The sequence below is a fragment of the Saimiri boliviensis genome, chromosome 7 (assembly GCF_048565385.1).
Source record: "Saimiri boliviensis isolate mSaiBol1 chromosome 7, mSaiBol1.pri, whole genome shotgun sequence".
Classification (NCBI taxonomy): domain Eukaryota; kingdom Metazoa; phylum Chordata; class Mammalia; order Primates; family Cebidae; genus Saimiri; species Saimiri boliviensis.
In genome coordinates this window covers 51094160-51118485 of record NC_133455.1, presented here as the reverse complement: position 1 = coordinate 51118485, position 24326 = coordinate 51094160, and the positions used below count along the sequence as shown (strand labels likewise).

General features: G+C 33.7%; 1 protein-coding gene across 16 annotated transcripts in view; it reads right to left on the bottom strand.

Moving 5' to 3' along the window:
• The window catches only part of PPFIA2 (PTPRF interacting protein alpha 2), a 500797-nt gene that overhangs the window by 79157 nt on the left and 397314 nt on the right, over positions 1 to 24326 (bottom strand). For all 16 annotated transcript variants that reach the window (XM_074402490.1, XM_003927840.4, XM_010338464.3 and 13 more), the window contains 6 exons: positions 19946 to 20081; positions 14425 to 14645; positions 8358 to 8595; positions 5064 to 5093; positions 2864 to 2994; positions 967 to 1121 (listed from right to left, as the gene is read on the bottom strand). In XM_074402490.1, coding sequence (XP_074258591.1) covers positions 967 to 1121; positions 2864 to 2994; positions 5064 to 5093; positions 8358 to 8595; positions 14425 to 14645; positions 19946 to 20081 — 911 coding nt within the window. The remainder of the gene's footprint in view (positions 1 to 966; positions 1122 to 2863; positions 2995 to 5063; positions 5094 to 8357; positions 8596 to 14424; positions 14646 to 19945; positions 20082 to 24326) is intronic.

Sequence of the window (24326 nt, the reverse complement as noted above, 5' to 3'; positions counted from 1 at the left end):
ACAGGCACGCGCCACCATGCCCAGCTAATTTTTTGTGTTTTTTTTTTTAGTAGAGACGGGGTTTCACCATGTTGACCAGGATGGTCTCGATCTCTTGACCTCGTGATCCACCCGCCTGGGCCTCCCAAAGTGCTGGGATTACAGGCTTGAGCCACCGCGCCCGGCCGAAATCTCACATATTCTTTAGACTATTATGTAAGTATGTATCATATATGGACATCCATTTATTTCTAAATATATATTTAAGTAAGGTCATTTCAAATGTATTGATCTGTATTTTTATTCTATTAGTCACTGATGATAACTAATTATAACACAATATCTATTGCCCTATTATTTTTCCCACACCCACTCCTCAACTACAAACCAGAGTTTATTAGGGGGAAGCTACGATAATTTTAAGCAAAGAAATCCTGTTCTTTACATTTTATGTCACACGTATTATAAAACTTTATTCTAACTTTAAAATAAATTCTTTTTAATTTTTTGTAGGCTTTTCAATTTTTTTCAACAGAAAACCTTTTAAATCTACATAGCTAAGCTTTTATACACATTCATGCTCTAAGTAACAGTATACATAATGGATTTAAGCCGATTTTGAAACATTGGCACTACAATGAATATCACAGTTATACAAATTACTAAGACATTCTTTACTCATTAACAAAATAAGGTTTATAGCAATAACATTTACTTTGTAGGTAACTACCTGTCACAAGAGTTAGCATTATGTAAATTCTAGCTATTGTTATAAACAGAGGAATAAAAGGACTAAAAGTTTTACAATACTCTTTAACTGTAAGCATTATTCGGCTAAATTGGACACAAAAAACTGATCAAAATATAAATGTTGTCAGGTATAAAAGAGAAGAAATAAAAAGAAGAGCAATGAAATGAAAGATAGATGGACACTCTGAAGTGACTGAAATGAGTGGCAGTGGAAAGTCTTAATGCATGCATACTTACGGAGCTGCCCAAGTCGAGCTTTTTCTTTTTTACCAAACAGACGTCCTATTGAAGACTTGATTCCTTTCTTCTTGGGGGCTTTGTGAAGAGAGTCTTGACTGCTATTGGCACTGCCTAGCCCAAGGCTTTCTGGCTCAAGAGAGACAGATAAACTACTGCAAAACACAAAAGAGGGAAAAAAACCCTGCTCATTTTCATGCAACATCCACAAGGTATACATCAGTTGTTTCCTTTATAAATAAACAAAAGGAGGAACAAGTAGACTTGGAATATCATTTTCTCCGGTATCTTATCATATTTGCTTTTACAATATTAAAGCATAATTAAAGTGAACCTTCAAATTTCCCTAAGAGAAATTTATTTTTTCTCCAAATGGCTTTTCTCTTTACTTTTTTGGTATAATCTCCAACTAATCAGTGAATATAGGATGATTTTTAACTGCATGTTAGATGGCCTTCTATTATCTAGCACTTGATCTATTTATTTCTCTGAGTTTTTCTAATCTTAAACATAAAGACCTACAGTAAGGAACTGAAATATAACTAATTGTGAAGTTGAACCTGGTCTTCTAATCTACAGTTTTACTTGATTTTTCTGTAGCCATCTTTCCCTCTCTCAGTTTTAGAGCTAAATTCAATTAATTTAAAATAATCTGGGTGCAATCTGGAAGCAACAAACCATGTACTCTTGTGATCACTGTACGTTTTACTAGTTAGAGTGCTCAAATATTATTTCAAATACATGATAAGCTGAAATGCTTTTCAAGCAGTTGATTAAGGTTCAATTTCTGGTCAATCTATTTGACACTGTATTAATAGGAGGGGATCAATAGACATTTCTATTAGTTCCTATAGTTGTTAATTTTATAACACCATCACAAATTACTTGCTTTTACTTATTCATGCCAACTAATTTGAACTCACATTCCCTAACCTTCAAAGCAAGAGCTTTTTATATGTTGAAATATACTTTACTTTTTTCTCAGAGAGTGAAAGAAGTAATATTTTGAAGCTGAAGTAACTAATATGTACACATTAGTAATAAAAAATAATCGGAAAAAAGAAATGACTGCCAGCACAGAAAGCTCTACTTTTAAAAACATTTATTTTAAAACAATACTATCTGGAAGACAGAGATTTATTAAAGTATTAATTAAGTCATTATATTTGGTTGTATCAATTATGTGTCTAGAGATGCTGCAATTGATAAAACAATAGGAGAATATACATTTCAGATGTAAACTGTGTGCTTAGGTATATTTATATCATCAATGATTATAGAGATCTGTTTGCAATGCTTTATGCATATGGATAAGACAGTATGAAGAGTTGTGATGACAAATTACATATTTCTCCATCTAGACTTATCTTTTTCTTTAATATGTTAGCCAAGGATTTTTTCTTCTTTTCTAACAACTTTCTGACTGAGGAATTATTATTGCTGGCAGCAGCAGTACCTGTAGGGTACAAATATCTGTTTGCTAAAAGGCACAATCATGAACCTTTTAGACTTTCATTATCCTTATACTGCAATCCAAATTTATTATCTTGTCCTAGAGTCTCCTTAGTTTTTTGTTAGTATTTCTAGTAAGTCCTTCCTCTAGCCTGATCTCATTTTAATAGGAAATATTCACTAAAAAATAGAAGATCTATTTTTATCTATGTTGTCTAATAACAAGATGACAAAGATACAGTTAATTTTAAAATTACAAATTTGATATCAAAATTGATATTTGGTTATTTCACAAGTAATACTGGGAAAGTAAAGCTGGAGAATTTTCTGGTTCGAATCAAATTTTGAATGTAAATTGATAAGCAGTCTATTTAACAATACTGAAGGAAGAGGAATATTTTTGGAAGGAGAATATTCAACAGGCAGTGTGCTTGCAGAATCTTACCTTCGAGCATCATTGTGGTAGGAAGAAGGGAGAGTATGAGTCATTCTGATGGCTCTAGGAGTAGGAGGAGGAGACGTTTCACATTTAATTGTTGCTTTATCCTCTCGACCATCTTCTTCCACAACTGCAATCTAGACACACAAAAAATACATTCAAATAAACCCTTTCTAAATTTCAACTGAAAATGATACCAATGGAGAATCATGAAAGCAAGGCTATTGAGTAAGTTTAATACAAAATAAAACAACACAACTTGGGACATATAAGTCTTACATATGTAAATTCCCATTAAAGAGCTTGATTTTCATAGCTATTTGAAAGTGGACACATTAAAATTAAAAAAAAAAAGTCACAGACCCACTACACAAAAATCTTTGAGTAATAAACATCATAGATCAAGCATTTCCAACCCAGAGCCTGCAGGGCACATATAGCCTTAGACAGTTGTGAATGCAGCCCAACACAAATTCATAAACTTTCTTAAAATGATTTATGCATGGACCTTTTTTAAAAAAGATCATTAGTGGCTGGGCACAGTGGCTCACGCCTGTAATCTCAGCACTTTGGGAGGCCAAGGCAGGTGGATCACGAGGTCAAGAGATTGAGACCATCCTGGTGAACATGGTGAAACCCCGTCTCTACTAAAAATACAAAAAATTAGCTGGGCATGGTGGCGTGTGCCTGTAGTCCCAGCTACTCAGGAGGCTGAGGCAGGAGAATTGCCTGAACCCAGAAGGCGGAGGTTGCAGTGAGCCGAGATCGCGCCATTGCACTCCAGCCTGGGTAACAAGAGCAAAACTCCATCTCAAAAAACAAAACAAACAAAACCAAACCAAACAAAGAAAGCTAATTAGCTATCATTAGTGTTAAAGTATTTTATGTGTGGCCCAAGACAATTTTTCTTCTTCTAATGTGGCCCAGGAAAGATAAAAGATTAGACACCCCTGCCATAGATCAACTAGTTGCTGACTATTGATCTATAGTGTTTATTGATATTGATCTATGATATTTTATATCAGAATATAAAATGTTTACCGAAAGGTATTGAACACATATTTGAACAATTCACTAAAATATAGCATTATACATACTCAGGTTATCAAAATAAGACATCTTTTAAGTAGGGATTTTTGAAATGAGAAGTTGATAAAATATAAATTTGTCAGATAGTGTTTTAAATCAGTCAGCCTAATAAAATTTATTACAGGGTGTTTAAAATATGAGTTGTGGCTTGTAAAGAAAAAAAAAAACCTCTTTTTAAAGTGAGAATAATAAAAGGTAAGATCATAATCTTTTCAAATTGTTTCATTTTACTACCACTATGGGAAAACTGACAAAGACATACAGAAAGCCAAAAGAAGATGAGATGGGAGGGAATTCCTTAAAGAATAATTTAATTCAGAATCCAGAACAACTCAGAATATTATAAATTTTGTCCTGGAAATAGTACACCACTCACCTATAAGTACACCTTTCATATGCCAACCAACCAATTCACAGTCCATACTCTAAACCATCTTCTCCCTCCATCTTGCTTTTACTCTTAAGAGGCAATATTTCTCTGCCCTAATTACCTGAGGGCCAGGCTGAGACAACTAGAGACAGTCCCTACACCCTGAGGCCAATTATTCAAGCTATCCATCCTATTCTGCTTACCCTGCCTTGTCTTGCCTTTCTGAAAGAGACCTCAAAAAGCCTTCTGCCTATGTCTCTTCTACCTCCTGACTGACCCTGGTGCTGTCCTGAGGCACAGAGTGCTCCCTCCTCTTTGGACCTGTGAATAACAAACTATTTTTTGACGGTTGTCTCCTGATTGTCCTCACCCTATCAAAATAATAATAATAAAATATTTGACAACAATCAGCATTATTTATGATATATACTAAATATTAAAACATTTGTACTATCAATTAATAAACATATTTATATTAAAATATTAAATTGTACCACTGTTGGTTTAAATATTCAATGGAAAACAGGATATTATTTTTCTTGTAATCTAACTATTGTCCCAGAAAGCAAAAACAAATTTATCTTGGAAGTATGGTCTATTAGAATCAAATTTAAACAATTCAATAATATTTAAATATTCTCAACCTTTTAATGCTTTATTAACATTCAACTAGAGAATATTATCTTAAAGCTTTCATAGAATGAAACAATATTCAACCTATAATGATGTAAAAGTTATTTACAGTACCTTTCTCCGATGTTTTCTTAGATCACTTGGCTGTGATTGGCAGTAAGAAAAATAACACAAAATAGAATTAATTAAGAATTACCATTTGACCATGTTACAATTTTAAATAGTGTTTACAACTTGACTGTCATTATTTTCTTCATTCTGTTATTTTCTAAATAAATGTATTTTAATTATCATAGAAGCACTCCTCCTGGTAGTTAAATTTAGAAAGGGAATTTCTCAGGTAATGTAAGTCAGGGGCATTTCCATAATGGGGCCATGTGTACAGGCACTGGTTACAAGGCATGGATCCCGGGGAAGAGAAACTGGAATGAGTTACAGTGACTGAGTCTAGCTAGAAGACTGAGCTAGCTAGAAACAAATGCAATTGCATCTTTCCAAGCTGGGAATGAAGATCCAATGCATATACAAGGAATTTATAAATTCTTGTTTTGGCCCCATCTATGCAAAGCTTTGGGCCTCCTTTTGGGCAGATGTGCTGTTCTTGACAGATCTCAAAATTCCTGGCATCTTAAAATCCTCCTCCGTCCCACAAATGCCAAAAGCTCTGGGGCTGTTTCTTTCTTGTCAATGCTCTTTTATAGAACTTTTAAAAATAGTTCTTTTTTATGATTTCAAGTGAACCTTATTCATGTAATGCCTCTGTTCATTTTTCTTACATAAGCAAAACAATTTTTGTGAAACTATTCCATTATGTTTTGCATTTTTGTTGTTTGGAAATGTGTTGATTTTATCTCATTCAATAGTCTAACTACATATCGCTAGCATGTTGTTTTTTGCTTATGAATTTGTTGTGAGGTAAAAGTAAATATGACTATGCTTTATTATCAAGATAAAAATACCACAATGTTTATAAATTGTTAAATAATAAAAATAATCAATATATTTTAAATTTCTAATTTTCTGTCCCTAAAAATTCTAATCTTCTGAACATCAAATATAAATTATATCCGACAAAATTATTTTTCCTACAATATTTTCTTCAGGTTAAATAAAATCTACCATGTTTCACTATAAAAATAATAAAATTGGTGAAGAATTATATTAGGTGCTAAGGACTTCCTGGATTTTGTTTCTTGTTTCTCTGACTTATATATTAAAACACTTTAAATATTTCTTTACTCTTCCAAAAATGCCCTAAATATTTTTTCAGTACTCTAATTATAGTGTAATATTTATATTCCAGTGATTTGTTTATGACTGTTCAAGAAAATTCATGAAAACACACTCTCTCTCTCTCTCTCTCTCTCTCACACACACACACACACACACACACACACACACAGAGAGAGACATGTATACACACACTACCACAATCACATCTAAAGGATTATAAATATATTATTTTATTGCCATGAACACAATAGCACTACCAAGAGTTACGATACTAATGTTTATAAAAATAGAAAGGTAAAACTATGTTGTATATATGTAAGAAATAAAAGCAGTACAAAAATAAAGTATTCCAGCCTTGAATGCTGACTAAATTGTATTCCGTGGTCCAGGATTCTTACTGTAGCTTTGGTACTAAGTGGCTTATTAATACCATGCAGCATATCTTATATAGGCAGAAATTAAGTCAGAGACAAGAACTCTTTTAGTTAATAAAATCAGATGAATGGTTCTTAAATTTCTAAAATAAGCATATCACAATGTAGTTCAGTGTGTTTGGTTAGTATATCTCAATACATTGTCTAAAAGTTTGTGCTGTATCCAAGTGGAATCAGTTCTGATTAGTTGGGCATTGCTCTGGTCAGCCATTTTCTGTTCTATTTAAAAAATACTTTTAGAAAATTTTGGAAATGAGCAGAAAAGAGGGACTCAGCAGCTTAAAGAGGTAACTGTTTCCTTATTTAAATTTTTTTTCTTTTACATAAGCTTTATGGCTTGGAAGTCTCATAATTTTAAGTATACCAATGAATATTTATTTAAAAATCATAATTTTATCCCATAAACAGTTCAGAATGTTTTAATCTTCGTAACTGCTGTCATTTCAACATACTGTATTTCTAGGTAATAACAGAAAAAAAGACAGGATAGTACATGCTTTTAAATTATGCAAATCTGAGGAAAAATCCAGCTGCACTTATTAGCTGTGTTGAATATGGGCACTCCATTTATACTCTCAAAACCTCCACTCTTTATTGAAATAATGCCCTACTACTTCCAGTTATGTCATGACAATTAAATAACTAACATCATGGCATTCAGTAATCATCATGATCATATTTTCCAGAGGATTTATTGTATATATATATATATATGTAAATAAATATATTTTATAATAAAATACATGTATTATATATAAGTATATTCTTACATAAAAATATGTATTTTTTAGAATTGGGGCAATTTGATTTTCTTCTCAGTTGCATTCAGAGAACTTCCTAATTTAGGCTTCCAACTTCTAATCCCAAATATAAAGATGAAAGAAGGAATTAATGTATATATGTGAAAAGTGAATATAAAGTCTGAAACAGAATTAGAAATTAGTTGCTGTTGCTTTGATGGCTCTTAACAATACAAATATTGCAAGAAAATTATATGTTGAAAAGTTATAAAACTCTATCTTCGTGTATTGAAACAATTATAATACTTAGTTTTATTACTTATTATGTCAAACATACACACAGAGTCTTGTTATTTCCATCAGTAAAAATGTACTTAATGGTTTAATTCATTCAATTTTAAAACTATTTTATTTATTTATTATTTTTTTTCAAGAAGGAATCTCACTCTGTTGCCCAGGCTGGAGTGCAGTGTTGCCATGATACCTCACTGCAGTCTCAAATTCCTAGGCTCAAGGGATCCTGCTGTCTCAGTCTCCTAAGTAGCAGGGACTACATGTATAGGCCACCACACCCAGCTAATTTTTTTTGTTTGTTTGTTTTTTTCTTTTTTAGAGATGGGATCTTGCCATGTTTCTTAGGCTAGTCTTGAAATCCTTGACTCTAGGTAATCCTCCTGCCTCAGCATTCAAAAGCCCTAGCATTATAGCTGTGAGCCACTGTGCCCAGGCAGCCATTGAAATTTTTAATGTGCTATTTAGATCTCTGCTCTACCACTGACTTACTATTTGACCCTAAGAAAGTAACAGCACCTGTGTGGGTTATCATTTCATAATGGGATTCTTAATTGTACTGATCACATAGGGTTGTTGTGAATAAGAAAAGAAATAAACAATAAAATACACAGAAAGTACTTAGACTAGAACAAACACCCAGTTAAGTTTTAGCTAAAGCATCATTCATCCTAATGGGAGGGAAAGTTTCTCTGGACACATCACCATACCAGTGTCATGACTCCCATCCGATCCATTTCCCTGGCAGGGCTTCGAGGGGTGAGCTTTGGCGTTGAGTGTCCACTGGGGGGAGATGAACTGGCCAGCGATGAAGCTGTAACAGAGGCAGTGATGGAGGTACCTGGGTGGACCCTTGCCAAATTCAAGCCTTCTAGGCTCACACTAGCCACTCTATTCTCAATTTCTTCAGCACGCAACTCTGTAGATTCTTTTTCTTCCTGAATTAGTCTGAAAGATACAATTTAATTTTGATCCATTATATATAATTTTATATGGATCCATTATTTGCTGCTGTAATGATCATTGGAATTCACATAATAAATCAATATAAGCTACTCTTGAACATTTTACATCAAATCTAACTTTTTCTTATTTTTTTCTCTAAACAGTGTCACTTTTGGTAAATTCCAGGGACTTCCTGGCTGCAATTTAGAAAATTGTTTTCAAATGATGTATTTTTTCTGACCACTTTCAGTTTCACCCTCTTTGTATACTACCACCTGCTAAAACTTTAAAAATCTTGAACCTAGTTAATTTCTACTATTAATCCTAATCTTACATTTGATCTCAGGAACCAATACAAGAGATGTTAGAAGTTCAGCTTTGAGATGGGAAAGCACTAGCAATAGCTCAGAAAAAGTGAAAGATTATAATTACATGTAACTGCCTCATAAGATTCAAAGTCATTAAATCTTATCTCCTACCTAATGAAAAAGTTTAAATGTTAGTATCCTCAATAAGTGGTCATTCATAATACCACGTAGCCAAATAAAACCTCAGTCTTTTCTTAATATTAACACTTGGCCAAGCCTCCCTTAAATAAGTACCAGAAAACTAAATAATGTGAAAATACAGTTAGACAATGAAAAAGTAACTTGAAAATAAAACTAATGTAAATGCTTTTCAGGCAGCTATTATCCTTTTTCTTTAAATTGAGAAGACAGCTATTATCTTTTTTCTTTAAATTGGGAAGTAGCTTCAAGAATATTTATAAATTATTTATTACAAAGGCACAAATAATAAAGAGCATTAGCTAGGTTTTGTAAAAATCCTATTTGAATCTTAAACTGAATCTATATACATTTTGTATATTGTTATAATGAAACTGTGTACCAGTATAGTATTGATAAGGTCATAAAATTTTCCTGAGCTATTTTGTTCTTAATTACAAATGGTTCATTGTGGTCCCCTATTATATAAAACTCTTACCTTCAAGCCTACAATCTCTTCAGAGTTTTCTTTTTACATATTTAGAATGGAGAATGTATTTTTTTTTTTTTTTTGCTACATTTATTCAATAGGAAACAGTTGTCCGGTTTACATTTACTGTGGAAAGTTAATCTACATTTACCCACCTGTTTTTATATATTTCCCCAGCTTTTTGATGATTAACTCACTGCTGGTGTCTTCACGAACTATTCTGTTAATCTTTCTGTTTTTAGGTAGTATGTGTTCGCTGGCCAGGAAGAAAGTACTTTGATTGTCTACTTATTGGAATAAGTGATCTTTGTGATTTTAACAGACTGTTAAAAAAATTCTTACAAAGTATGGACTTAAAATCTAACCGAATATGTTTTCACAAAGATTTATTTTGGCTAAAACATTATGAGGCACATTTACACTTAATTATAATCTTTCACTTAGAAAAAGAACATGAATTCTGTTACTCTCAAAGTTTATTTTTATGAATGCATTTTTTAACTTCGCCCCAAGGTCAGAACCCCAAAGAAAGGTATAATCAAATAACATAGTACATTGTTAACACTTAAAACACATTTGAAATAAAGAAAAAAAACCTACCTTCCCCCTCAAAAAATAAAAATGAAATAAAAGAAGGCATTGTTTTACTTTTAAAATACTTGGTAGAAAAATGACTCCTTAGAAAATTTGTCTGGTGATGTGTAACACGGTTCTGCTGTACACAGAAATTTTGGTTAGTAACTTTAGGTATTCTACAAATTGTACAAGAGAGCAAAACCTAGAGTAACAAGTTGGGTAGGAGGTAGATTGAAGTGTAATCAAACAGAAAATAGTAGCTAACTATGAAAGAATAGATCAATGAACACTGCTGTGGCAAATGAGTTTGAAGTAATTTGAATCAGTGAGCTGTGAATAAGCCAGAAAACGTGCATTTTTAAATGACTAAATTAGTTTATGAAAGAAGAAAAACCTTAACCAGAGAAAAATTCTGGTTATTAGCAGACCACCCTGGTTTTAATGAAGATGACTATTTCTTTTAAATGTGATGTAATCACACTTCATGTATTTTTTTTTTTTTTTTTTTTTTTTAGGAGGAGGAGTTTCGCTCTTGTTACCCAGGCTGGAGTGCAATGGCACGATCTCGGCTCACCGCAACCTCTGCCTCCTGGGTTTAGGCAATTCTCCTGCCTCAGCCTCCTGAGTAGCTGGGATTACAGGCACACGCCACCACCCAGCTAATTTTTGTATTTTTAGTAGAGACGGGATTTCACCATGTTGACCAGGATGGTCTGATCTCTTGACCTCAAGATCCACCCGCCTCGGCCTCCCAAAGTGCTGGAATTACAGGCTTGAGCCACCGCGCCCAGCCTCATTTCATGTATTTTTAAAATTTCTTACAAATAAACAACTTTATTAACCTATTGGCCAAGATTGTTAAATAAATTACTACCCTAACGTTACAAAGCTAAGGATCTCTGAAGAGAAATAGGTTGTTATTGAGGGTATGTTGACATCTTTGGTGAAAATAAATATCATGAGAATATAGACTTGATTTCAAACTTGGTGAATTCAACCATTAGTTGAACAGCATCAGAAAGTATTGTTCAGTTATTCAGTTAATATTTATATTTTACATTATTTTTTCTATTTAGAGTAATCAAATATTTATGGAGCACTTTCTAAATACAAAGCAAAGTGCTAAGACCTACAAATAAAAGTGAGCAAAACCAGATACATTTCTTCCTCCTTTATGAAAGTTACAATCTAGTGAAAGTAAAGAACTGATGGACAGTACTATCTTCCTTGAAGAAGTGATGGAGGAGCTGTCCATGGTGAGGAGGGTAACGCAAATGAAATGTTAGAGGGAGTGGAATGAGAGTAATGTTCCAGGAGTAAAAGATGACAGCAAAAGAAAGATCATGTAGTACTTAAGAAACTGGTTAGTAGGCAAAGTAAATGGTTAGAGAATGTCGAGACAGGTGAGGTATTGTATACCATATTAAAAATTTTGGTGTGTATCCTAAGAGCAATTAAATGATTTGAAAAAGGGGGATTACAAAAGCACATTTATGTTTTTAAAAGTCTTCTCTGGCTGCCATTAGGTTGGGTTTTATGGAGAACTAGAATACTACAAAGAAACCAGATAGAAATTGTAGTTGTCATACAGGTAAGAAACTATTCTAAAGTGCAGTACGGTAATGATAGGTAGATTTGAATAACAGTAGAAAGAAGCCATTAGATTTAGCTACAGCCAGAAAGAAAAAATAAAGCCATTGTTCACAATAGTTAAAACCTGTTCACCAGTTGAAAAAACAAATTCACAATGGTTTCTGGATATTCAAAAGAACACAAATCTACCTGACACAGTTGGGTTCATCACTGCAGTTAGTCAAGGAAATGAAAGAAAAAGCTGATGTCACTGGAATTCAAGAAACTATATATTAAATTAAAATGAAATTATCAGAGTGCAAACATTTCTCAACATTTGAAATGTTAATTTGTACAATTTCAATTGTAATGAAAACCATCTATTATTAGGGTACTATATAGCAAGAGTACTATTTTCTTACCTAGTATGAACTAATTCATATCATCCATATGTTTTACTGCCTTTGAATGAACATATAATAAAGATACTTGTTAGGTTATAATATTAAATTATGTCTGGAAGATATATTAAGCCTTTTATATTTAAAGAATGCAAATGCATTTGGTCCCCATTTACTTACTTAGAAAATTTGCACACATATGTCCCCAAAATGAGGGGATTTTTATCAATCAGCCTGATTTGCTATGAACTTCAGCATTAATATGTGAAGAAATGTATTTTCACTGATATAAGAATATTAATCATAAAAAATTTTATAAGAATGGTATGTCAGTTTAAAATATGGCAGCAGCCAAATTAGAAAAGTAAGTTTTAGGCATCAGTTAATACAATTATTTAGCCACAAGCATTAAGATTAACAATCTGAGGCAGGTGTGGTAGCTCACGCCTGTAATCCCAGCACTTTGGGAGGCCCAGGTGGGAGTATCATTAGAGCCCAGGAGTTCAAGACCATCTTGGACAACAGAGGGAGATTCTGTCTCTACAATTTTTTTTTTTTTAATTAGGCATGGTGGCACATGCCTATAATCCTAACTACTTGGGATGCTGAGGTGAGAGAATTGCTTGAGACTGGGAAGTTGTGGCTACAGTGAGCCATGCCTGAGTTACTGCACTCTAGCCTGAGTGACAGTGAGAGACCCTATTTAAATTTTAAAAAAAATATGTATTTTCATGCAACATATTACTACAGAAATTTAGTTCTTATTATTAAGAATGGTAGTAATATCTTTAGCTCATCCCATTTAAAGGCATTAACTTTTTTTTTTTTTTCTTCTCAAGTGTTCCTGCCAGAGAAGAGGACTCTATCTTGCTTTCAGCATTTGCTGTGCTATGAACTGAATTTTATCTAGCCCCCTTTCAATTCACAGGTTGAAGCTCTACTTTTTTTTTTTTTTTTTTTTTTTTTTTTGAGACGAAGTTTCACTCTTGTTACCCAGGCTGGAGTGCAATGGCGCGATCTCGGCTCACCGCAACCTCCGCCTCCTGGGTTCAGGCAATTCTCCTGCCTCAGCCTCCTGAGTAGCTGGGATTACAGGCACGCACCACCATGCCCAGCTAATTTTTTGTATTTTTAGTAGAGACGGGGTTTCACCATGTTGACCAGGATGGTCTCGATCTCTTGACCTCGTGATCCACCTGCCTCGGCCTCCCAAAGTGCTGGGATTACAGGCTTGAGCCACCGCGCCCGGCCAACACAGGTTGAAGCTCTAAAGGCCAGTGTGACTGTACTTGAAGATAGGATCTTAGGGAGGTAATTGAGGTTATATGAGGTCTTCCATAAATCTTTCCTTGGTAAAGGCTCTCAGATCCCTTAAAAGTATTTAAACATTGGAGTGAAATTAATTTGCTGTTCTGAAAAGTTCAAGATCAAGTTTCCAGCAGGGTACAGTTGTTGGTAAAGGAACTCTTCCTGGCTGCAGGGAAAGGGAAAGGTGGGAGGGCAGTGTGGGGAGAGAGTGAGTGTGTGTGAGAGAGGCTTAATTCCATAGAATTAATATTAATATATTAATGTTCTTTTTCTCTCTCTCCTCTTCTCTCTTTCTCTCTCTCTACCGCCCCCCCCACCCCCACCACCTCTTAAGTAGTAAATTTTGCCTCCCACAGCCTGCCTGCCTTTCCCTTTCCCTGGAGCCAAGTGGAGAGCCTTTAACAAAAACTGAACCCTGCTAGAACCTTGATCTTGGACTTCCCAGCCTCAAAAACTGTTAACATTAATAAACTTCAAAGAAATACACTGTCCCCAATATAGGTGGTATAAAATTGACAAAAAGAATGGTAAATTGATTTGACTCCAGTATTTAAATACTTTTAAGGGATCTGAATGCACATTAATTTGCATACTACTTGGTACCTTTACTGCAGTATGAAATGTATCTGAAAAATGTATGTGATTACCACAAATACTTTCACTTTAAGTAGTACATTTTAATTCAGAAAGTGTTTAAAATTCACTGGAGAAAGTTTTGCCATTAACTCATTATTTTATATTACCGCTAATGTCATTAATCTTACATGTTTCATGTATGTTCCTTACAAAGTTGTCCTATATTATAAAGGAGGCATACAGATATTCCGGGAATCATCTGAAAATGCACTTTTCTGATTCTGTACATATGTGGTGAGGTCTGAACTCTGCAGAGCTATTAAGCTCTCAGTTAATGCTAATTCTTCTGATATAATAATTACATTTTTAGTACAGTATCAAGGTCTTTTAATTTTTTGAAACCATCAGTACTAACTGAAGTTACCTGATTTCTTTGTTGATGGCATCCAATTGTTCCTGAAGCATCATGGCTAGAGTCTGGGCATCAGAATGACCACTTGGAGAGAGAAGATCCATTGAGCTAAAAATTGTTTCTCTGTCATCATCATCAATATCAGACATTTCAGTGTCACTCTCAAAAGGGTGGCTGCTTAGTACTCCAATCTGTTGAGTTCTATTCCACTCATGATCCCCAAGAGATTTCACCTGAAAGGTGAATGAAAAATGCATAATATTTACCATATTTTTCATATTCAAAGCACTAATCTCAAAGACAGCAACAACAACAACAGGCATGCTTTTACAACTGACCTTGCAAAAACTCAACCAATTATTAACATTTTAATTTATTTGCTTCCATAAAATCGTTCCTTGACATCTTAAGTAATGCAAGGGATTGTCAGCATAAATATCAAGATTTTAATAGACATAAATATGATAAATTACATATGATTTATAGTTCAATCACATTCCAAGGTAACAATTACTTTAAAACATGTATTTTCAATACGTTTCCTTATTTACAAATATAATAATCTTTATTTGTACTCAAGCATTCATGTATTATACTAATCAGTCTTCCTATAATTTCTTATTATAAGCTCAGGCAACAAATATTATGACATAAGAAATTACACAATAATTATTTTCCCAACATTTATGGACATCGATTGTAAGAAAATATTATTTAAAATATTACAAAGTGATATGCATGTATACTTCACAGAGATTTCAGGTTAATTCCAGACCACCCTGATAAAGTGAATATCACAATATAGTCACACAAGTTTACTGGTTTCCTGATGAATATTTAAGTTGTTTATTCTCTACTGAAGTCTATTAAGTAATAGCACTATGTCTAAAAAATGAAGATATCTTCATTAAAAATACTTTATAGCTAAAAAATGTTAATGATAATCTGAGCCTTCAGTGAGTTTTAATCTTTTTGCTGGTGAAGGGTCTTGCCTTGATGCTGATAGCTGTCTGATAAGCGTAGTGGTTGCTGAAGGTTGGGTGGCTTTAAAAATTGTCAAATTTAACAAAATAAGACAACAGTGAAGTTTGCCACATTGATTGATTCTTCCTTTAATGAAAGATTTCTTTGTAGCATGCAATGCAGTTTGATAGCATTTAACCCGCAGTAGAACTTCTTTCAAAACTGGAGCCAATCCTCTCATACCCTGCCACTGTCTTATCAACTATGTAACGTATTTTTTTATATCCTTTGTTGTCATTTTAACAATGTTCACAGCATCTTCACAAGCAGTAGATTCTATCTCAAGAAAACACTTTCTGTTCATTCATAAAATGTAAATCTTCATCTGTTGTGATTTTATTATGAGATTGCAGCAAATTAGTTGCATTTTCAGGCCCCACTTCTAATTCTAGTTCTCTTGATATTTTACCACATCTGCAGTTACTTTTTCCATGGAAGCCTTAACCCTTCATAGTCATCCATGAGGGTTAGAATCAATTTCTTCCTAACTCTTATTAAAATTAACTTTTTAAAATACAGTCTTGCTTTGTTGCTCAGGTTAAAGGGTAGGGGCTTGATCTCCGCTCACTGCAACCTACACCTCCCGAGTTCAAGCAATTCTTGTGCCTCAGCCTCTGTAGTAGTTGGGATTGCAGACATGCACCACTACACCCAGATAATTATTGTACTTTTAGTAGGGATGGGACTTTACCATTTTGGCCAGGCTGGTCTCAAACTTTCAACCTTAGGTGATTCACCTGCCTCAGCCTCTCGAAGTACTGGGATTACAGGTGTGAGACACTGTGCCTGGCCAAGGTTGATGTTTTGACCTTCTCCCATGAGTCATAAATGTTCTTAATGGCATATAGGATGATGAATCATTTCCAGAATGTTTTCAATTGGCTTTGCCCCAATCCATCAGAGGAGTCACTACCTATGGCAGATATAGCCCTATGAAATATATTTCTTATCATATTTGAAAGCCAAAATTACTCCTTCATCCATGGGATACAGAATGAATGTTGTTTTAGCAGGCACAAAAACAACATTAATCTCTTTAAGCATCTCTGTCTGAGCTCTTAGGTGGCCAGGTGCATTGTTAATGAGTAGTAATATTTTGAAAGGAATATGTTTTTCTGAGCAGTAAGTCTAAAAGGTGTGTTTAAAATATTCAGTAAATCGTGCTGTAAACAAATGTGCTGTCATCTAGGTTTTGTTGTTCCAACATAAAGCACAGATAGAGTGGATTTAGCATAATTAGTGAAGGCTCTAGGATTTTCAGTATAGTGAATAAGCTTTGGCTTCAACTTAAAGTCACCAGCTGCATTCATTCACCCCTGTCCTTTGAAGCTTTGAAGCCAGGCATTTACTTTTCTTCTCTAGTGATGAAAGTCCTAGCTGGCACCTTCTTCCAGTAGTAGTCAGTTTCATCTACATTGAAAACCTGCCATTTAGTGTAGTTACCTTCATCAATTATCTTATCTAGATCTTAATAAATTTTAACAGCTTCTACATCAGCACTTGCTGCTTCACCTTGCACTTTTATGTTGCGAAGATGGCTTCCTTCATTAAACCTTTATGAACTGAACTAACCTCTGCTATCTTAAATGTTTTCTTCTGCAGCTTCCTCACCTCTCTCAACTTTCATATAATTGAAGAGTTGGGATCTTGCTCTGGATTAGGCTTTGGTTTAAGAGAATGTTGTGCATGCTTTGATCGTTTATCACTAAATGATCAAATTTGTGTAGACCACTAAAAGTCTCCATATTAGCAGTAAGGCTGTTGCTTTTTTTTTTTTTTTTTTTTTTTTAACCTGAGGTGGAGTCTCACTCTGTCAACCAGACTGGAGTGCGTCATCTTGGCTCACTGTAATCTCTACCTTCCAGGTTTAAGCGATTCTCTCATTCAGCCTCCTGAGTAGCTGGGATTACAGGTTCCTGCCACCATGTCCAGCTAATTTTTGTATTTTTACTAGAAATGGGGTTTCACCATGTTGGTCAAGCTGGTCTCAAACTCTTAACCTTGTGATCCATGCACCTTGGCCTCCCAAAATGCTGGGATTACAGGCATGAGTCGCCCAGCCTGGCCCTTTGCTTTCTTATTTGCATGTTCACTGGAGTAGCACCTTTTACTTTCTTTCAAGAACCTTTTCATTGCAGTCACAATTGGCTAACTGTTTGATGCCAGAGGCCTAGCTTTTGACCTAACTCAGTTTTTGACATTTCTTCCTCACTAAGTTTAATTGTTTCTAGCTTTTGTCTTAGTGAGAGATGTGCAACTCTTCCTTTCACTTGAACACTTAAGGCTACTGTAGGGTTATTAATTGACCTACTTTCAATATTGTTGTGTCTTGGGGAATACAGAGGCCCAAAGAAAGGGAATGTGATGGAAAATGGCTGTTGGAGCAGGGGCACACACAACATTTACAGATTAAGTTCACTGTCTTATACTGTCATGGTTCACGGTGTGCCCAAATGATTACAATAGCAACATCAAAGATCACTGTTCGCAGATCACCATAACAGATATAATAATAATAAAAGTTTAAAATATGAAAACTGGCTGGGTGCAGTGGCTCACACTTGTAATCACAGCACTTCGGGAGGCCAAGGTGGGTGGATCACTTGAGCACAGGAGTTTGAGACCAGCCTGGGCACGATGGTAAAACCCCATCACTACAAAAAATACAAAAATTAGCTGGGTGTAGTGGTGCCCCCTTGTGGTCCCAGCTACTTGGGAGGCTGAGACAAGAGGATTGCTTGAGTCCAGGAGTTCAAGGCTCCAATGAGCCATGATCGCACCACAGCACTCCAGCCTGAGTGACAGTAATACCCTGTATCAAAAGAAGAAAAGAAATACTGTGAAAATTGCCAAAATACAAGACAGAGATACAAAGTGAGCACATGCATTGAAAATATAGCACCTGGGATCACAAGGTCAAGAGATCAAGACCATCCTGGCCAACACGGTGAAACCCCGTCTCTACTAAAAATACAAAAAAAATTAGCTGGGCGCAGTGGTGTGCACCTGTAGTCCCAGCTACCCAGGAGGCTGAGGCAGGAGAATTGCTTGAACCCGGGAGGCGGAGGTTGCAGTGAGCTGAGATCTCACCACTGCACTCCAGCCTGGCACCTGGCAACAGAGCTAGACTCTGTCTCAAAAAAAAAAAAAGAAAAAAAAAAAAAAAAAGAAAAGAAAAAAGAAAAGAAAATATAGCACCCATAGACTTGTTTGAGGCAGAGTTGTCAAGATCTTTCAATTTGTAAAAAAACAAACATAATGTTTGTGAAATACAATAAAGCAAAACACAATAAAACAAGGTAGACCTGTAATTTTTAAGCCAAAGGCATGCTAATTTACATGGTTATGTTTTTTTTTTTTTTAATGGATATAAGAAATCTTCCATTTAAATGAGAGTTTTGAATAACCAATAGACCAGTGTTTTTCCAGCTGTTATCTAAATGTATGAGGAGGTTGGGCATAAAAGAGATTTTAGATCTCTTTTATTCTGCTTTTCAAAAAATTGATTTTCATTTTTGTAATTATATAGATACATTCCATAGATACATGATACTTCTCTGAGCACTGAGTTAAGAATTAAGAACCAGAATTAGTATTTGTGTTACAATTTGTTTTGGTATCTAGTAGCACTAATTAATTTGTCACATAATAACAAGAAAAGAATTGAGATTAACTTAACATAGTCTGCATTTGTTCATTTATTTATTCACATATTCAACAGAACTGAATGCCTACTATGATGGATTAATTCATATATGAACATACTGGTACCAGTTGAAACCCAAAAGGTATCAAGTGCCTGTGTTCAAATATGGACAAATGGATTACATAGTATTTGGGGTACATAAAAGTGGTTGAAAGAACAAAGTATCCTTAGGCACCAAAGGACTATTTTACTTCTCTATAAAATATATTACTCAACAAAATTAGCTTAAACATTTTAAATTAAGTTACTGTCCAAATTAGGCTAGCACTGCCCCTTATCATTCATAGTTCTATAAGAATACAAGGAATAATTTATGTACATTTTCTTCAAAGTGTTTTTAAAACACTAATTTTAATTAAATTAAATTGAATGAACAATGTGAATGCCATTGTTCAAGTGCCCAAGAAAATCAAAAGGTCACATGTTTGGCAATGTAGTATAATAGACCAAGCAGAGTATGGAAAACTACACAAATACAGGCTCAAGTTTTGACTCCATCACTTTGCTACCTGTGCAATGTTGAACATTTAACTTTTCTGAGCCTCAATGTTTTATGTCTGAACTTGACATATAAGTAGTACCCACTTGATAAAGTTAAATGAATAAGTACATAGGACATGCTTATTCAATTTCTGGCCTATAGTTGGTCTTTATTTTACTTATAGTTCTTTAATTTAATGTCATATTCTATGTTCCAAATTAATAAATATTCTAGAATTTCAGTTATCTCAGTGCTAAAATTCTATCCAAATGAAATGATCTACTTAAATAAAACTAGAGAAGAGTTGAAGTTAAAAGATTAACCTTTGGCTCATCTCTTCGCACACCCATGCGGCCTCTCCTTGGTCTTCTTATTACTTTAGTTGTTCTGTAATCAGACTGGCTGTCCACAAGGGATCCCACTGAATACCGCAACTCAGCTGAGGTGTCTAGGTGCGTTCTGGAAAAAAGAAAATATAGAAAACAATACAATCTCAAAAGTTAAACTTACAAGCTGTTTAACTGGCAATAAAGGAGGAGTCCTCAAGGAAATCAACCTCAAGGAAGAAAACTGATGACTGTCATGACTCTCTGAGGCCTCTTTAGAGACTAATGTCAGAAGTTGCAGTCTTAGGTCCATTCCTGAAATTTAACTGCATTTTCTCCTTTTAGATTTTGTAATACTTATAACCTTTCTTATTATCATTTTCAAATGTAGTAGTAAAATGAATCATATTAAGATTGATAACCAAAATCTATGAGGTTAAATTCTGGCAATTTAGTTTGAGCTCTTTTGTTTATATCATCATATATGTTATTGATTACTCTATCTATTTCAAATATTTCTTATAAATCTAGCTAAAAATGTCTAAAATTTGGGGGGCCCAGAGCTTTTCCAATTTTAAAATTTTTGGAGAAATTTATTCACAACTTGTCTATTTTTCACATTCTATTTTTTAATTTAGAGAACCAACAAAGTGCTTAAATTTAGATGGACCCAAGGCTAATGGTCTTATTTTAAAAAAAATAAAATAAAATAGGGTATATTACCAAAAGGATTTTTAAAAAGTTTTTAATAAGATATTGATCCAAAAGGATGAAGAAATTTTTTTTCATAAGCACATTTGATTCTGAAATCTGTTTAAAGATGAAAGAGTTGGAAAATTTTAGTTGGAAAATATCATTACATAGTTTTCAATAAACATGGTAATAAAGTACCCTATAATCGAAAAGGTTTCTCCAGGCATATTACTTATATGTGGATTTACAGCAAATTCATTTTATTGTTACAATAATGATGCTAATAACAGTGACATCATGCTATCCTATAAAATGAAATAACAGATCCATCATCAGTAGGAAATACACTTAAAGCTGTGTGCTCTGTTGAATTTGAGGCTCCTGCTGATTGAAAATACTATCTGTTTTAGTTATCCTTGTGAACAAAGACAGGCACTTTCAAATATTTGACATTAAAAAGGGGAGGTGAGGTTTGGGTGTTTGCAACAGCAGAAGACACTAACTTAAGAAAATTAGTGTTTTGCCAGATGGTGCATTAGAACAAATGAACTAAAAAATTATTTCTCAAATAGGTGACAGCTATTGTTTTTGTAGCAATATACTCGAGACTTAATCACATAAACAGGTTTTATCACGGATAAGTCACATAAAAGAATTAACCAACCAGGCCATATTCATAAAGGATACAACTCTCTGTCTTTATCTGTTGGGCAGAGGCTCTAAGTTTCATGAAGACAAAGATCAGATTTTAGTCACCTTCCTATGCCCAGGAAGATGTTCCTAGCACATAATAAGCACTTCATAAGTATCTGGCAAGATAATAAATGAATGAAATGATTATAATACAGGCTTAAACTATCTTGCTCTGAACAGTCCGGATTCCTTTTCCTGTGACTGCTTACCTTAATGTCCCTTTAGGCATTAGAATGGTGTTTCTAACGTTATAAGTCATCATCCTAGGAGCATTGTTTTCTTGTTGATTTATCTCATAGCTCCAGATGATTTATAAAAAAATAAAAATAAAGCAAAACACAGATCTAATCATATCAATTTTGTGTTTAAAATTATTAAATATCCTTAAAGGCCCTCTATAATTTGAGCCTTTGCCACTTTTCAGCTTCATTTTAAGGTACTCTCTGTCTTGCTTTTCAACCAGCTGTACTGACTTTCTTTGAATTCCAGTAACTCACACTTCCTTTTCATTTCCTTGAACATGCTGTTTTTTGTTGTTGTTGTTGTTGTTGTTGTTTATTTTTTTTCTGCTGAAAACAGTCTCAACACATTTATGTGGTTAACAGTTTTAAGGTCTCACTTTAAAAGTACTATTGCCATCTACTATTCTAGCTCTTAGTATTCTTTTTGTTATAACAGTCCTCAAACTAATCTCTCTCCGCTTTTTTCCAGTTCTCAGAGCTAGTTCTATAACAGGAGAAAAGAGAGATAATATTATCATACTAGTTCAATTTTAAAATCATTCTAGGTGTTCAATATTTTGAAAGGTTTTGGAGGGTCTAAGTAAGTCAAAAAAGAGGCATTTTTTTTTTATAAAGCAATGAATTCTGTAGCTTCTCCTTCTGAATCTCCTGTGACTCTTGCATATAATCTCATTAAAGAACTTCCATAGATAAGCCAGGTAAAAACTTCTTTAGAGAAAACCTGTCACCCATTGCTCTGCTTCCCAGAGTGTCCTCTATTGTCCTTTTCAATTATCCAGATCCTACCTTTCTTCAGAGTTGAGCCAAATCAAGCCATTTCTAGTGCCTCGAACTCATTTTACTTTCTTCTCAGATGAGATGCTAAGAGGAGAGTGGTCACTGATACTCACTTGCCGTAGCTTCTCTCTCCTCACCTCCCCACCTGTTAGATTAAAACTTAGTGGACTGAGTTCTCACACATCTCCTATTTCCATTATTGTTTTTTAAAAATTATTTGTCCTCAGAAGCATGAATGTTCTATAAATAACTTCTGTTTAATAAATGTTCAGTTATCCTGTAACTTATTATAAGCTCTGTTTAGCTAGCTTACCTTAAAAATTTCTATAATACTTTATACTTGTGACACTATTTACTATACATATAATCCCCATTGCTTACTTGTCTTATTTTATCTGCAAAGCAAGCCTGTGAGATGATCGAAAAAATATTGTTTATGTATATTTAGGTACAAATATATATTTGTTTAGAACATCATTAAGAAAAATGGGTTTTCCAAAATCAAGCACTTTGCAATTATCCAGCTGAGCCCTAGGAATGTGGGTTGTCTTATTCTTGGTCTAGGGTTCTTTCTACTACAATCTGTTGTGTCAAAGAACAATTGTTCTATAGGGGTCCAGTCATCCTTCATTGTAGATAAATGTCACATTGTTAGGCTGTCCATAATGGCTCAGTGCAGTAATAGCCTTTTAGATAACACTTTTGAAACTCTGTATTCTGAGACATAAGGTCAAAAAGACAGGGAAATGGCCATTTGTTCTTATTAAAATATATTTAATCTATTGATTTTATAATGCTTATTCTATGCATTGACTCCTTTGACATTTTATCAGTTGCCTTCTCCATCATCCTCATCATAAGTATCATAACCATGTGAACACATATCATTTTTACATCTGAACTGAAATTATTTCTTAAAACTTTGAAAGCTTAAAAATTTGAAAAATATGTATGATTTTCTCAATTAATGACTTACATATATAAAAGTTCTTTGGGTGTTTTTATGCCTGCCAAACTGTTTATCATACTAAACTGAGTATGGAAATATTTAAAATATTAAATATTGGTTTTACTTACATTTATATCAAAAAGAGTGTAAGATACTTTAGGATTTTTTTATTTGAATTTTTATTTGAGCATCTGAAAAATGCTTTACCAAATATTCATTTATTCATTCTACAATATATCTTGAAAGTATACTATATGCAAGACAGGTTTTAGGTAGATATTATGGTAGTTATCAAAACAAATGCAAACCCCTCCTCTGGTGGAGTTAGCATTCTAAAGACAAACATAACACTAAGAAAGATGAACCTCTCCTAAAAGCCTACAGTGGTGGAAAGTTTCAAACAGTTGCTATTATTCTGTGTTGCCTAATAAATATATGATTAAATGAGTGAGTCCTTTCAGGGTTTCTAAACAACTTCAAATAAAAAATCCAAAGCACAAAAGAAAATTTTATGTGAATTATTAACATAAAGAACTATCTGCCATCTGTTTATCTATTTATCTATCTACCTATCATCTATCAAGTAAGCAACTTCTTTTGATATAGTGAGTCAAAGTAGATGAGTATGATTAAATTTATTTGAATTTTTTTACCTGATTCATTTCTCTTTTCTTCTTTATTTGCAATTACTTTATCAAAATAGGTAGCTGCTAAGTGACCATAGTATTTGTTTAGTCACATTAAGCATTGAACATATTTCTGCATATTTCTACATTAAACACATATCGAAAATTTTATGTCAAATTCAATTTCTGTATTGAATACATATAGAGAAAAGGGCCAATGTCTCTCCTTGCAATGAGATGCAATCTCCCTATAAACAGTTCAATTTTTCATTTAAGAATCTTTTAATATATTTCTACATATATAATTAAATGCATAATACAAAAGGTAATTTAATTTTTTATTTATTATCTACAGAAAGAATTGTTAAATTAAAAAGCTATTTTTGAAAGTAAAAACT